The 17302-nt window shown below is 31.4% G+C and overlaps 1 protein-coding gene and 1 long non-coding RNA gene across 2 annotated transcripts in view; both read right to left on the bottom strand.

Annotated features, from left to right (window-relative positions):
• Window positions 1-5094: 5094 nt before the first annotated feature.
• Window positions 5095-6003, bottom strand: LOC143053877 (uncharacterized). Its single transcript, XR_012971492.1, has 2 exons — window positions 5647-6003; window positions 5095-5210 (listed from the first exon to the last, which is right to left on the bottom strand). It is a non-coding gene; the product is annotated as an uncharacterized LOC143053877 (long non-coding RNA).
• Window positions 6004-7869: 1866 nt separating this feature from the next.
• The window catches only part of LOC143054810 (MAM and LDL-receptor class A domain-containing protein 2-like), a 144175-nt gene continuing 134742 nt past the window's right edge, over window positions 7870-17302 (bottom strand). Inside the window, exons 85-93 of the mRNA XM_076227869.1 lie at window positions 15561-15671; window positions 15268-15382; window positions 13962-14069; window positions 13282-13319; window positions 11721-11895; window positions 11027-11310; window positions 10087-10238; window positions 9147-9303; window positions 7870-8815 (exon numbers count right to left, since the gene is read on the bottom strand). Coding sequence (XP_076083984.1) covers window positions 8757-8815; window positions 9147-9303; window positions 10087-10238; window positions 11027-11310; window positions 11721-11895; window positions 13282-13319; window positions 13962-14069; window positions 15268-15382; window positions 15561-15671 — 1199 coding nt within the window. The 3' untranslated portion in view covers window positions 7870-8756. The remainder of the gene's footprint in view (window positions 8816-9146; window positions 9304-10086; window positions 10239-11026; window positions 11311-11720; window positions 11896-13281; window positions 13320-13961; window positions 14070-15267; window positions 15383-15560; window positions 15672-17302) is intronic.

The raw sequence follows: 17302 nt of genomic DNA, 5'->3' as shown, positions 1-17302 counted from the left end.
ACGATAATATCTAGATAAATATATTATTAACCAGGAAGAATTTACTAATGCCAACTCGCCCCACTCATGTAAAAAGATGTTATCCCGTTGTATATAAGTTAAATTCCGTTAATATTACTCCTGCTAACTGGTCCTACCTAATGGAAATCGGTGAAATCTAGATATATATATTATTAACCAGGATGAATTTAGTAATGCCAACTCTCCCCACTTATGGAAAAAGATGTTATCCCGTTGAATATAAGTTAAATTCCTTATATTGCATTATGATACAATTAACAGGTTTCTTTTCAATTGTTATGCAAATAACTAAGCTTCAAAACTTAGTTATTCTTCAACAATACATTTTTTTTTAGAATTATAATTTCAGTATATCAATAACAGTAATTAAATAAATTTTCGGTTTGTTTGTATTCTGTGTAGATTAGTTTTCATTAAAGTGGTGCGAGTTTTTATTTTTAATTATATATATATATATTAATCTAAATATTACCGTTTTTTTTTTATAAGTAGGGCGGGTTGGCAGGAGTAATATTTAACATGATTTAACCAATTTCACATGTGGGGCGATTTGATAAATCAGTTTGTGGCGGTGTTTTTAAAAGTGGGCGATTAGCCAGTGGGGCGACTTGTCCTGCTTCCATTTGGAGGCCCCCTTGAAGGTTTTGTATGACTATATGAACCATCTTTCACGTAAAACCCGCATGTGCATTTTGAAAAGTTGGCAGATATGTTTCTAACTCCAGGCAAAATCTACCGGTATGAATGAAAAAGAAGTTTTCAATTAAGGCTCTGTGGCCATAACAGCTGTCTCATTAGCATTTTAACCACTTCCCATATTTGCAATTAAAACAATAGAAGAAAATTATTCAACGCAAAAACAAAACTTACTTGTAAATATGAAATTCTCTTTACGGTATGAGTTTTTCTCATTGTTTGAGATTGTACAGTAGTACCTGTAACTGCTTATACCTATTTCTTATTCACTTTTGCTTGATAAACTCACTAAATATCATGTATATACATTGTACCACATCTCCTTATTTTTATATGCATTCCAATAACATGAACAATTGTAATTCAATTCTATATACCAAAGCAAAATGAACTGCACCACTTTCATTCACTAGTATGCATCTTTTGGCAAAATACAAGTTCTTAAATGACACAAGATATATTTATTGATAAAAAAATAAAATTTAGTATACAACTCTTTAACAGGTATAAAAAAAAAGCACAGCTGTGTCATAACTTGTGAAATCTGTGCTGAAAACATAGACATTGATGGTATTTGAGTAATTCCATATGTGAAGCTCAACATTAGCTCGTCAGTTGGTGGTGGACAGTTATAGTTCCTTTCTGCAGGCTAGGATGAATAACTTTTCAGGAAAACCAATTTCACAAATCAAAACTTTCCTCTAGATTTCTCCAACAATATTCATCCAGTTTAGTTCTTTTGGTTTAATTGGACACCGTCCTGATTTTTAATTTTGCAAACCATTCAGTCTCTTGCTTGCAAATGGTGCATGAAAATAGGATGGGTATGGCAGTAGACAAGTCTCTTTAAAGGGAAAATTCGCGATTTTTTACTTATGGTTTAAATATGTTCATTATAACATAATATATATATATTCACAAAGTTTTATCGCTATACTTGCAGTAATAAAGGAGAAATTCAATAATCAATGAAAAAATATTAACAACTTCCTGTAGGTCGTGACGTTTTCTCCTGGTTTTTGCATGCCGGGATTTAAAATACAATCATTAAAAGTCTTGGTTTTTAATCATATTTTAACGTAATCGTAAGCGCGTTGATGACTTCTGCTTTATCTAATAACCAGCCGATAATAAGAAGATAAAACGCACAGACGTGCAATTGTACATATTCATGAGATAAATTGTCTATGTTAAACGTATATATTCAAATTAATTTTTTAGACAACACAAAATGTTATAAATTTATTTTTAATTAATGCATTTCCGGACTGATAAGGTGAACAAATTAAAGTACAATAATCTGTAAAGACAATATGTTGGTGTACTCTTATTGACCTTTTACTGTCTCTGCTATGACTAGGTTTATACGATGTGTGTATTCACGGTTCTGTGGTAAAACTCGTAGATGGCTTGTTGAAAGATAAATTGTTATTTGCACTTCGGTATTTAACCACGACTCTAGGGCACACCTTGCCAGGTGTGACTGTCTATTCGGATCAGTGGATTATAAAACAAGGGAGCATTTAATACACACATTTAAAATACATATTCAAGTTGGTGACAAATGAAAATAGATTGCCGTGGAATTATTTAATTATATTTGGTGCTATTATTTATTTGAATTCAAATAAATTAATTTACTAAGAAATAAACAATTTTCGGTTAAAGACGGGAAACTTAATTCATGTGTCAGAATGAAATAATATACACCTCTTGTCCTTGATTTATGTCTCATAAAAAAGGGGAACTTAGAAATTAGAAATAGCTTTACCAAAGCATTTTGATTGTCTTTATTAGGCAAAAAAATGTACGAGAATACTTACATTTAGACTTTTGAAACCCATGTATTAATTAATATCTGAAACTATTTGAAGATAACTCTACCGAAGCGGAATATAATACGTACAAATAAAGAAAAACTACTGTTGTTTTTTAATCTTTGATTAATTATTGTTATCAATAATATTGTTCATTTAATCACTTAATAAGTACCTAAAATATGTCTACCGCTTGGCATTAAATCTCGGTGTGGTAAGAAACGATTATTACACATAGATTATATTATTTGGATGAGGATTTGAGCTAGTCTATAAACACACATTAATTAGTTAACATACATTCGAGACCAAATACAGTTGTTGTAATAAAACTTATATTTTAGTCATGCATAACTGATATTGACGAAATTAGAATAGTTCGTCCCTACATCGTTATTCTTGAAACAATCATTATTAGTATACATGTAAGTTTCCTGACGTATAAGCGCCATTGAGGATGAGCTCCAGAGAAAGCAGACTAGTAGCGTTTCGTTAGTTTGTTTGTTGGGAAAGGAGAGGAAATGCAACCAGTTGTACAGATCTGAGACTACTATAACTGTATTATAGTAGTCTCAGTACAGATAAACGACAGAATAACCATACAAGCATATATAGTCAACACAACCAGAAAGAGTTCCAATGGTTGGACGGGGAATATGAAGGCTTCGAAGAATGAACAAGTGGCATGTATAACTCTGAAATTAACAGTTAGAAAACGGACTATCGACGTCGACCGCTTGTTCTTGATATTTGAAACTGCATGCATATATACGTATACGTTTATGATAGTGATGAGTTCTTGCGTCTGACAAAAACTAAATTCCTTCAATCATGGTTATATCTTGCCACACGTTTATATTGGTTCGTTAGGGTATTACTCAAAATCGTTATTTAAACATCCTATTTGTTAGATGTAGATTCATTTCAATACCGAAATTTCGTCTATATATTAAGATTCACAAGTTATAACACGGAGAAGCTCTGAAGGTACATCACTCCCATTTTGTTTGGGTGTGAACCATCGATGTTAACAGCAATATTAAAGAATAAGATGATGATGGTAGAAAGAACTATGGGCGTCATGTGGCAAATATTACATGCATATCGGACCATGAGTTGTCAATCTGTATGAAAAGATTTCCAATACAACCATATTATTGAGAAGGAATGTTTACATGCTATACTCTCGTACTAGTATTACAGGGTTCTTGTGGCGTTCACCTTAGACACACATCTTTTAAACGATGTTTAAAAAAAAAGACAGAACCAATTTAATGTCATATTTCCCTATTTTTTTTTTAATATAACTAAAAGTCTTTTATCTGACAAGAATACCCCTATTTAGCGGACAAGCAATTTATTTTTATAATTTGTGTCCGTCCAGTGGCATATATAACAATTGTGATGACGAATTCCTTCCTTTGTTCGGGAACAATCTTATTGAATATAAATCTGTGATTTTACTATGTCCACAACTTCGATGAACCAAAGCAAGTTATACATCGACCTGTATTTAAATCAAATTGGTTCTCTTCTCCTTCTTCTTTTGGTATACAATAGTCTATCGACATTCGATGATTACATACTGTTGGCATACGTGGACTAGTCTATTTACAAAACTTTTACCCCAGTTTATTCAAAATATATATTTTTTTCTTATGTTTAATGTATACATGTATATATTTTAAATTGCGCTTTAGTTCCGTAACTTTCTACCCAGTCGTATAAACGAATCGTCGACAAGTGCGTTCATTTTTTAAATCAGTACTTCTGGTATGTTCCACTCTGTCCTTCACTATTGACAACGAGTATATATTACATTTTCCCAAATTCACCCTTGGAAAAAATATTTAAATAGATTTTAATTTCATCAAATCTTATTTTTTGGGGTATTATTTACATTTTTATGAATAATATTCTTTACACCAGATATGCTATTTATAAACAAGCGTATGAGTTTAGTAATAACAAGTAAGACAGACTTGTATATTATACATCTGATAGTTCAAAATGGAAAGTTATAAGTTATCACCGATCAATACCTGCAGAAGTGAAACGATGCATGGACTTGCAAGCCCGACAGGAAATCGCTTGAATACCTGGACGTGTCACCTCACACCCCTCACAATACCTTTGGAAGTAATACCTTTGGCCATGCTGGTGATCAGATGAGGGAAGATCAGAATTTATTTGAAAAAAGTTTATTACTTTAAAGAATTATGAACAAATTAGATTTTCGAAAACAATTTTCACGGAACACTATTTATGATTTCAACTTTGACTTTTTACCTAATTCCAATATTAACAGTTTAAAAACAACAGACCATGGTAATTAAAAAAAAATAAGAATATTTTCCGTATCAAGTTAGTTAGTCGGATAAAACAACCGTACGAGTGACAAGTGACAAGATATCGACACGCAATTACGACTACACCAGTTACTTACTGTCGTTTTGTTCCTTTGTGGTTTATAGACATATCGTTGTTAATAATCGAGAAAGAAGACAAAATGGCCGAATGCAGAGAATTGATACTCTAAATTTAAAATCGATGGTGATCGTTTATCTAGCGGAATAAAACTTTAATATCTATGAATTTGAGCATTTTTATACAGAATGAACATAATATCAATTTTTGATTTTTTTGCGAAGTTTCCCTTTAAAGTGGGTTTGTGCCCTGAAAAAAAGTTTTATAACTTAAGTTTTTTTGAAACTTGTGCAACACACATACCTAAATAACTATAACATAGAAGAGAGCATTATTCGTGTCAATGTTTTGTTCCTGTTTACATTGTCATTGATATTTTTTCAGAAAGCCTGAGGCATAGCTCATGAATTCCTGTCATTACATCCTAAATTAACATAATTACTGCTAGAATAATTATCAGTATGATATACGTACACTATCATTGTACAGCCCAAGTCTTCAGTATATATAATTGTTGCATTCATTCACTCCTGTGTTCAGTCGTTCAAAAATATTTAAACATCAACAAATGAACTTTAATAAGGACAAGAAAACACTAGAAAAGATACGTACATACAACCCGTGTTTAAGTGTACTGTTTGTGGGAAGTAAAATGTGTTTTTTCTGTACATTTAAATTGTTTTACCTGATAGCAAGGACGTATATCTATCCGTTTCCTTCTCAATTCACTTTGTCAATTTCTTCGAGCTTCTTCAAAACATACGTATTACTGCGCCCGGAAGTGAAAAAAATATTAGAAATCCTCGTAAAATAATGCTATTTTCAATTTTGTGGAATCCATTTTGTTATATTTATTATATAAAGATAAAAAAAGTTACGATTAATTATGAATTTGCATATCATTATACGGAACGTTTATGGACTATTTTTCCATAGCTGTAAGTCGGTCATTTTGGCGGGAAATCATGTACACATACACACGTAGATTGGCTGGTACCTGATCGTAATGTTACACATCAGATATATCAAATAGCTAATACCCGGAACGGAGTACATAACTAATACCGAAATTGAAAACGCTTTACGGTTTCTCCTTTATAAACCGAATTCCGCTTTGAATTATAGAAGATGCAATATTAATCATGTTCAGTCGACTTTTCATTGTTATATCAACGTCTGAACTAATTAAAAAATCTTTAGATGTCAGATAACACTCGAAATTGACCCGACCTATTTCCACACGGAATACAAATAATGATAGTTTGTAGTCAGGTTGACTGCTTATAATGCAAAATACACATTAATAACAAGTTCTATAAAACGAACAATACACACTGATCGTTTCTTTAGTCCCCAATGTAAATGAAAGAAACAAAAACCATGTCATACCATAAAAAGAAGAGGAGAAATTCGAACATTTCCGGATCTATTTCTGGCCAAAAGACCCCTGCATAGATTGCGTATGAAAAGATGAACCTCATGACTTGAAAGTCAGGCCTTAAAGCACTGCCTTTAAAAACTACCTTGACCAAACACTTCACCATGTAGCCAGGTCAGATTGACAGACGAGCAAACAAACAAACGAAAACACAGTCAGAAAAACATAATGCCCCTAGGTTGGGCATAAAAATAAGATTGTTATGGATATGCCTTTTTTTTTAATTAAAATATATATTTGGATTATAACTGTAATATAAAATTTTCACACACTATAAAAAATGAAAACACCCTGGGACCAGCCCAGTATACATAACAATAAATGTAAAACAAGGAATGCATGTCAAATCATATGATGTACAAGGTTAAAATACATAAATGAGGTACATTAAGTTTGATTGATTGAGGTTTCAAGACATGACCACCTGCATATGCAGCCAATACTGTGGAGTCATTTATTTTCGTGGATACCAACTTTCGTGGTTTGAGGAAAACTTGCATATTATACAATTACTGTCTTTTGATGAGGTAAATGTGTGGTTTTATTGACTTTTGAAAAACTGATATTCACTAAGGCCAACGGCCGAAGTGAATATCAGTTTTTCAAAAGTCAATTAAACCACATATTTACCTCATCAAAAGACAGTAAATGTTTTATTCCATATTTCGAGAGAAATGAATGTAATGGAAAATATTTACCAAAAACAATTGTACATCAAACGTTTTTTTACCAAAATTATACACGTAAAAGCACGCGACGTTTTGCGCGGTGACAATCCTTTTCTGCAGGTGAATATGCTTATTTATTCAAAATCCCATTCATATAGAAAAACCTACTAATATTTTATCAATATGGAATAATTGTGGATATTTAATTTCTTAGTTGTGTGCATTCATTCCTTTAGAAAATGTGTTATTCATTGAACATCTAAATTCGTGGTTCTCTCTTACCCATGGAATTCTCAAAAATTGGTATCGAACGAATATTAATGAATCCACAGTATATGCTCTTTCAAATGTATAATCAATATGTATCAATATATTTCTCAGTCATGGAAAAAAGCCAGATAAGGTAAACAAAAACTTTATTGGTTGATTGATGTTTGATTTCCATGCATAGTGCACAAAAGTTTGGTATACTGTCTTTGTAAATATATTATTGAACAAATTATATTAATATATATATAATTACAAGACTTGATTACATATAAAGTATACATATATTTCTCTTATTCTAAATGTATTCAAACTGGTTTAAATAAAATTTGTGTCTATAGAAATCAAATTTAGATTTTGTATTCCTTCCATAATCATTTGAGATAGTAAAAATATAAGCCCTTTCCTACATAATGATGCCTCCCAATTTATTTCAAAATTAAAAAATCTGTATCAACAATATAAAAAGCATATACTTGGGAATGAGTTTTAAAACATGAATTTCCTTGACAATTTTTTTTTTTGTCTAGGAGTTATATATATATATATTTTTCAAAAGAACTTATATTTTTTTTTAAATTGTCATCATTTTAAAATGTTTTTTCAATAAAAAAAAATATGCTAATTTTCAACACTTTATTGCAAAATAAGTAAATGAATTAAAAATTCCTGTGGAGCTGTAAACGTCAATGAGACAGAAACCCAACCACATAAAACAATTTGAGTATCTAACCAGAAATGTGTAAAATAATTTGTAAATTGTTAAACAGCATTTAGTGCAATAAACATGATTTAATTGTTAAAAAAAATTTTGTAATTTTATATAACTGCTGGGCTAAATTCCTCAAAATGTCCTTTTAAAAATAAAGTTATATAGATATATGTATAAAAATGAAAGTTGATCTTTTTGATAACCTTAAGAAGTCAATTATGAAGCTGCTGACTCATTCATTTTCTTGGGTACCAGTTTTTTACCAGTTTTGTGGATTGAGAAAACATTAGATTTCCATGGATATTTTATTTTGTTGAGTTTCCAAAGTCGGCATACAATTCTACTGAAAATTGGTTAACATTTTATCTCCAAGCAAACTGGTACCAAAACAAATAATAATAAATAGTATTCAATTTCATAAAAATGGTAAAAAAATATATATCAGTACATATATACATAATTAACTTAGAAGGAACAATGGCACTGTCAGAATTTCATGAAAAAGCAACAATATATATCAGTGTTCATTCTAGTCAAAATTTTATGTCTTTTAAATACAAAAATTAGAATGGTACATTCATGTAAAATATTTGATTGCAAGAAACAGCAAACTGATCTTTGGTTTAAGAAATTATAAAATATTGTCAATCAGCCATCAGGATCCTATATGGAAGATCAGGTCTCTGGTGGATCTCCGTCAATCCAGGCTCCTATGGTTGATCAGGTATAGGTGGAGGTGTTGGTCTATTTGCCATATTTATTTGTATACCTAAAAAAGATAAAAAGTCAATTAATTTAGATGTGGGATTTTAATAGGACGTCCTTATTACACTTAGTAAACAAAGCCGTGTTCTAATTAGCACAATATATATGTTTGACACATGTGCACAAATAAACTGTCTATATTCTTGTTATTCTAATAAAATATATACATTTTAGCATCTTAAATAAAAATTAAAACTTGCATTTTCATCAATATTTGATTTTATGGTTGACCAAAGTCTGCTTAAATTCATATAGAAAAATGTGTACTCATGAAATCCATGAAATTGTTATCCTATGAATAATAATGAATTCAGTGATTCTATTAACAACTTTACCTGTCTTTTCCATAATCCAGTCTATATGATAGGGTACACTCTGATAGATAGCTGGGATTTGGTCTCCACGACAATAAGGCTTCCCAAAGCTGGTTACACCCACCAACTCCCAGCGTCCATATTCATTTTGACATACTAAAGGACCACCAGAATCACCCTGGAATAAAAATATCTGGCATCAAATTATAAATATATTTATATATTTGCAGTTATACTAATGAGCTGCACTGGATAGAAATTGACCTTATGCAAATGAATATCAATACATCTGTTAACTCATGTATACATGCACTTGCATAAAGTGATACCGTATAGCGGGATATTTTCGTGAGGTGTAAATTTTCGCTTATTTTCGCAGATAGAACAAAATCGCCAAAATAAATTCTGCTAATTTAAAAGTGCACATGCAAAGGTATTGATAAAAGTTTTGAATCCGCCAAAATAATAACTGCCAAAATATTTCTTATACCTTATTCAATGAAAATCGTGAATTTTTACACCCACGAAAATAACCTGCTATACGGTATAAGTAGGAAATTAGTTCTGTGACTTCAATAATACTTTGTATTGTGATTTATGTGATTAGTCGTCCTTGTTTTATACATTTTGCTAAAACAAAAGCAGACTTTAATCAGTATTAGTTGGAGAAGGGGATAAGATGGTTGAACAATAATACTAGGAAATGTCGCCAATTGTTTTCATCCTACCACACAATCACCACTTTAGAAGTACACTTGATATAGATAGTTAATACTAAGAAATATTGACAAAGAAGTTGGAGGAGAAGTGTGGGTTCCAGACACATTTGTGGAGAATACTCATAGGGTTATAAATACCTCATCCAAGTACCATAACTCTGGAATGACAAACAAGAAAAATCAATTGAAAAGTAAAGATTTTTGTTTTCTACAGATGCAAGTAGGACTAAGGAGGTACTTACATGACAGGATGGGGAGTATGGGTTTTTGTTCTCTACACAGATACCAGTCACTGGTACATTAATAAGTAGGTTAGCCTGAATACTCTTGTTACATCTATCTACATCTACATTTATGTCTACCCTAACTTCTTGTAGATGGTCTGGCACTGGAGCTATGAAAAAAAAAATATATAATTATTAAAAACAAAATCTTGTTTCTTATAAATGTATAAAACAAAAAACAATGATGACATTGGAATTAACCCCACAATAAACATCACAAAAACTTCTTTATCAAAAGTAACTTCCATGCCATCTTTTAATTTTCAAATGATGAATCCAAAACACTGCATAATAATAGCCAACACACAAGTTCTTTAAGGGAAAATCAATTTTTTTTCCTTCAAAGATATTTTAAAATCTCTTAATCTTTCTATTATTCCTATACACATTACTGTGGTTAAGTATGTTTATGACAGAATGTCTAGTATAGTTTGGTATTACAAATGTACTTATAATGTTTGGATATGTATTTCTTTTAGTCAGGGCGAATTCAGCCTTTTTTAAAAGAGGCTTCAAACTCTAGATAAAAGGGGGGATGTTTTAGGGGGCTGTGTTCCTAACATATGTTCCATTCAAAAGCACTGAAGTTAAACAAAAGGGGTGATTATGTAAATCACAAATATAAATGTTAAACAAAGAACACATTTGATATAAACTTGTACGTAGACTAGGGATTTTTTTTTCTTTTCTTCTATCAACAAAAATAAATGAATCCAAATCACAATTATAAAAAAGAATTGGTATGCATATATGATTGCAAATAAAACAACTCTCCAGGAGAGACCAACTGACAGAGAAATTAGAAATATAGGTCACTGTACAGCTTTCAACAATAAACAAAGTCCATACCACATAGTCTTTTGTTCTCAGGGACTACGGTAAAAAAAATCCAACTTACAACCAAGATGTATGTCTTCTCTATATCCCCAGCCAGTGACATAACAGTTATCAAAACTTTCTTTGACTTCTGTGGCAAGACAGGCAGGTCTTACATAGGCATTATAATTAGCTGGCTGTGACAGTCTAACAATGGCAATGTCTGACAGGTAACTATTACTGGATCCCCGGTAATCTGGGTGAGACCATACCTGGGCTACATATAATCTTTGTCCGTCATCACTTGCTCCTTGCATTTCTGATTCTTTTACTTCACCTACATGAATCATATAACTGCTCCAACTTCTGAAAATACAAATTTGAAAAAAAAGTTAAAAGACAACTTTAAGAAATAAAACATTTTTTTGGTTTTGATCATAACTTTAAATGATGTGACATTTGTGTTCTTGGCAACAACATTATGCAACAATTACATGAAGTCCCATATATATATAGTTTGTACTTCTTAGTCCATTTACAATTATTTTTACTTTTATTATCTTAATCTCAAACTCATAACCTTTTAACTTGGCTTCGGGGGCCAATGAAACATCATACTGCAAATTTTTAAATTTTTATTTTGATGGATTCCAAATTATTATCTTTGCATGTACACTCTTAAATTGGTAGAATTTATTATGGCAATTATTTTCTATCCGCAAAAATAAGCAAAAATTTACACCCTGCTAAATAACCCGCTACAGAGTTAAACTTACTCCACACAATGAGCTGCAGTAATGGCATAGTATGGGTCGATTAACGTGGCTCCACATCCAGAACTTCCATCCATATAAAACAGAGCTTGCCATGGCCACTCTCCTGGTGTGGCATCATTTCCAAAGAGTACATAGGATCCAACGGAGGTTGAGGAAACGGAGGGTACTCCACATTCTGTAATACAAATACAAACGTAAGGGAATTATTTACACTGCTCAGTATAAAAGGGCACTTACATGATTAACTGATTGGTGATTGCTTTAGGGAGCTACCATTTGATTTTTATGTAGAAAAGAGGGGGTGGCAAGGATGACAATTTTGTCCTGCATTTTTTTTTATTAAATTGTCATCCTAACTTTTTTCTTGCAAAGTGTCTCATCCTGAGGGTTTTTTTTTTACTCAAAACTCCTGTCCTGCCTTTAAAAAAAAAATATCAAATGGCAGCTCTACTAGGCCATATCAGGGGAAATAATATGTCCTATAACTATAAAATAGTTGTGTGAATATTCTACTGCATAGTACACTGTTGAATTTTATGTTATTTCCCTAAAAATCAAATCAATTTTAAACCTAGATTTTCAATTCCATTTCTTAAGTATGGTCACTAATGGTAATTGACCTACAATGTATCTTGACAGATCTTACTAGAAATTAGGGGATCTATAGTGATAACAGAGACTCTGCTTGCTCAAACTCTTCAAAAGTAAATGCACATATTCAAATTAAACGTGTCCTGTATATTATAATGTTTCATAACATTGTGTTAAAATGAAAAAACAAATTTGTTCAAACAGGACTTTAATTATCACTAGGAAAACAAAATAATCTAAATTTTAAGGTAAATAGGGGGGAATAACTCTTGAGCTAGAAATATCAAAACCATCAATATCAATATCAAACTTGACCTGGTTTTTTATGATGTATGGCATTGACTATTTTAAACACTATAATAACCTGCCATTGTGAGATTCACAAGTACGAAAAGTTTAACACTGATGATTTCATTCTTACACATGTCAGAATCAAATATTCCCATGAACTAAAACACTGAGGATTTTGTTTTTTTTACACATGTCAGAATATTAATGGCTATCCCTTCTATAAAAATTGAATCAAATACCATCTATGGTTACATGCAAAACCATTGAAGCATAACTAATTTAACCAGCAGTATTTGTTTCCGTTTTTGAATTTCCTGTTGGTTGGTGAAGCAACCATAAAATCTTAGACAAATAATCAACTTTGAATATCTATTTGGAAATCATAATAATTTGAACTCACCATGTAGAAATCGACCTTATGCAAATACATAATTACAATACATCAAATAACCTATTTCGTGTTAAAAAAAAATCTAAAGAAAGTCTGTATCAGTTTGAAAGTTAAACTGTTGCAAGAGCATCTTCAAAATGGACTAGAAGTTATCTTTTGTTTTGTTTTGAATGTTCCAAAATCAATTAAAGTCTTATTCATGTACATGTATATGTTCACTTACATAATGTTAATTTTTATGCAACACAGCTAATTTCCCAATTGTTTTTGAAAGGGTTTTCTACTCACCTATGTCTCCACACTGAAGTGATAAGGCACTACAAGACCTGCAAAGAGATATAAATTTTCATTAATAACAGTGCTGTTTCACTGGTACTACTGAGGGGGATAGGACCTTTATCAGGACTCCAGGATCGGGTGTTTTTAAGCTCGGGATTTCGAGATTGATCCTTTGGGATCCAGGAATTCTTTTTTCCGGATTCGTATTTTTGAGCCCGGGATTTCGGGATCAGGACCCTATCCCCCCCCCTCACTACTCATTTGAACCAAAGTAATGAAGGTATACAATTAGAAATTAATGTTTTAACACCAACTGAATTCTTAAATTTACTGATTCTCAAATTCAAGAGAACATTAGAAGCTAGCTGTCTTTGTGATTTGTTTTCCATTGACACATTGTTCTATTTTGGGAAATTAAGCATGGTCTAAGATTAACCGCAATAAATCGTGACAACAAAGAGTATGAAATCTCTTATGAAATCATTATAAAAAAAGAAGATGTGGTATGCTTACCAATGAAACAACTCTCCACGAGAGACCAAAATAACACAGAAATTAACAACTATAGGTCACTGTACCGTTCATTAATCTGTTGAACATAACATTTAGATTTGTGATCTTCCTGTAGCTACCATGTTGCCCAAAACTAGTATGAAACAAATAATAATATATCCACATTAGATACTTACATTTGAGGGTTTAACACATAGTTAGTGATGATACCAGTAGGATTAGAGGCAGACTGTGCCAGAAACCCATCAGTTATTGAGGCTCCTGCAGAGTAACTACTGTATGGTCTGAAAATAAAACAAATGTAGAAATTAACACTGACTATAAACCTCAATAGATTTAAGTAAGATTCCTTATCATTAGAATATAGATTATGTATCTGGGTACTCAGTCTTAAAACTTTACTCTGTACTGAAGAGAACTAAATTTGTTATTGAAACACCAATTCCAGTATTTTGATTGGTTGATTTCTGAGTATGAATATGATTATCGTACAACAAAGTTTTATGGTCGCAAGGCCAGCATTCCCTTACAAAGATATTCACAATTAAATACTTTTAAAACATAACTCCTAATCTGAAATTTTTAAAGTTCAGGTTTCACTACAGATAACCTTTGTAAAAAAGTTGATAGAACAGCTCTCAATAGACAACTTTAGAGTTCGATGCATTATCATCAAAAACTTTGGTTTTGGTGAACATCATTTGTGTGTTTAGGGGCGTCGTCACTTCCGTTTTAATGTTGAGCGAGTGGTTGGAAAACTATAAAGATATATTGCACGAATTTTTCAGGCAAATTGAACTCTCATAATTGTCTTTCAGCACTGCTGTCATTAGGGAATTGTGAATAAGTACCTACAGAACAAATATTATTTCTAGTTTATCCTGCACAATGACGATCACGAAGACGCTTGATGAAGGTTTATATTGCAGGGATACAAGCGATGCCCTCTAGCTGGTAAATGACATCATGAAGTTTTTTTCGGTGACGGACAAACTGGAAAGAGGTCTATTGATTTTTTTTTAGGTCAGAATTAATCAAAAACATATTTACAAACAAGGGTAACCCCAAATAGTTGTTTCTGAGATATTTTAATTGTTGTATCAATAAGCATGCCAAATAATTTAATTTTTCAAAGACCCTTTCAATTACATTTGCTATATTCCCTTGATTAGACTTTATTATTCTAGTTTATATAGTGTCTTTCTTAGAGTGTCATGTACAATGAATTCAACACATTAATGTTTGGTAAATTAAACTAATTGCAGTGATAGTGATGTTTAACTAACATGATGACCACATGCCATTCAGATGTATTTACTGATATATATGTGTGTGTGTGTGTTTTACATACCCATATCCAGTGATGCTACAGAGATATTCTGCTAGTGTCTGATCATTTAAATAACACAATGTCGTCCATGAACCATCTGTGTTTATTGATATGTGTGTGTATGTGTGTGTATATGTGTGTGTTTTACATACCCATATCCAGTGATGCTACAGAGATATTCTGCTAGTGTCTGATCATTTAAATAACACAATGTCGTCCATGAACCATCTGTATATACTGAGACTTGACCATTGTCTTGTCGTTTTACTGCAAAATAAAAAGAGAATGACTAAAATAAGTACTGTAAATTCAGGAAAGTAATGCAATGTTTTCATTAATGCGAAAAAGAGCAACTATATCAGGTTTTTAATAATTATAAAAACTCTTCACATGAAAAATCATTGACAAGATACCTCAGCCTCATATTCTATATATGTACACATACCACATCTAAATTCATCTGATTTATCTGAGCACTGTGGCACTCCATCACAACGTTCCATTAAAGGTACACATTCATGGTTACTGCATTCAAACTCATTACTACCACAGTTTGCTGAAAAATAGAAAGGAGAATTTTATATATAAGTATCTAAATTAAACTTTAGCTTTATTTATCTGCTGCTGAACACCCCAGAATGGATTTCAGTAGGAGTTTTACTCTTTATCAGATTATTATTATTTATTTATTTATGAATCGTATTTGCACATAATTATACAGGTTACACACTAAAATTATAGATAAATTCTGTTTAACACTTTTTTCAAATAATATAATACTACTCATTGCTTATAAAAAATGTCAGGTTCATCTTAAGCCAACAGATCTTAGTATAAGGTAATACAATGTAATCTAAAACCAAATACCTTGACAATAAGATAAAGATTTGAATAAAGCCTTTTGAATTCGGGTGTTTGTGCATAGGAGTTCTTTTATTACAGATGAAACCACATTATTGCTATTTTATGAAATTTTCTTTGATCTTAAAGACTAATAATTTCCTTTCTGAGCACAGTGATATGAAAAATTATTGCTAGAAACTAAGGGTGCACGCCCTCATGAACCATAATATCTGAATATTAGCTGAATGTGGCTGAAATTTTCTGAATTTTGGCTGAAATGTGTCTTAGAACAAATCAGGTGTCTGAATCCTGTCTGACCTGTTTATTGATGGTGTCTGAATATTGTCTTATAGTTCTGAATTTTGTCTGAATGCTTCTTATTTAGTCAGAAAAAGTTTCAGACATATTCAGAACTTCTGAATACTGTCTTATTTGTCTGAATTATTAAGAAACACCAGTAAGATCAATTCAGAAACCAAAAATTAATTAAATACACCCCTAAATATCTGAATATTGTCTGAATTATTCTTAATCATTCAGATATTATGTCAGACAAAATTCAGAAAATTGGAAATAAGTAAATTCTAATATATATAGATCTGAATATTGTCTGAATTTTTTAAAATCATTCAGAAGTTACGTCAGACAAAAGTCAGAAAACTGAAAATAAGTAAATTATAATCTCATAGATCTGAATATTGTCTGAATTTTTCTAAATCATTCAGAAGTTAGACAAAATTCAGAAAACTAGAAATAAGTCATAGATCTGAATTAAATGTCTGAATTACACTGAGTTATTTAATTTTAACACATAAATGGAAACATAAAAAATAATTCTTTAAAAGTCTGAATGTTATGTGAAAAAGTTTCACCAACAAAACTACATAAAATAAAATATTTTGAAAATGTATAAATAACAGCAAGAATTAATTTCCCTGATTACAAAAAATTTGAAATCCTTCATCCGGCTCATCTACATAAAAGTGCAAGAATCTTACAATGTTTTCCCAAGGCAATACAGCTACTGACCTTATTTTTGAGGTGGGATAGGAGGGGTCCTAATCCCGAAACCCGGACTTAAAAAACGAAATCCTGAAGTCCCGATGTCCCGAAATTCTTAAAAAAGTATTCCCTGATCCCGAAAGAGTCAATCCGAAATCCTGAGCTTAAAAACACCCCAATCCCGGAGTCCTGATAAAGGTCCTATCCCCCCTATTTTTCATCTAACATTTTGAGATGACCGTGAATGCAGTTACAGTCATCAGTTTAAACCCATTGTATATAACTATGAAATACTTTGGAAAACCAAGTGTACATAATAAAAAACTCATGAGTAGTTTGATC

Source organism: Mytilus galloprovincialis, chromosome 12 (assembly GCF_965363235.1).
Source record: "Mytilus galloprovincialis chromosome 12, xbMytGall1.hap1.1, whole genome shotgun sequence".
Classification (NCBI taxonomy): Eukaryota; Metazoa; Mollusca; class Bivalvia; order Mytilida; family Mytilidae; genus Mytilus; species Mytilus galloprovincialis.
Note: the sequence above shows the minus strand (reverse complement) of the source record. Positions and strands in the feature narration are given on the sequence as shown.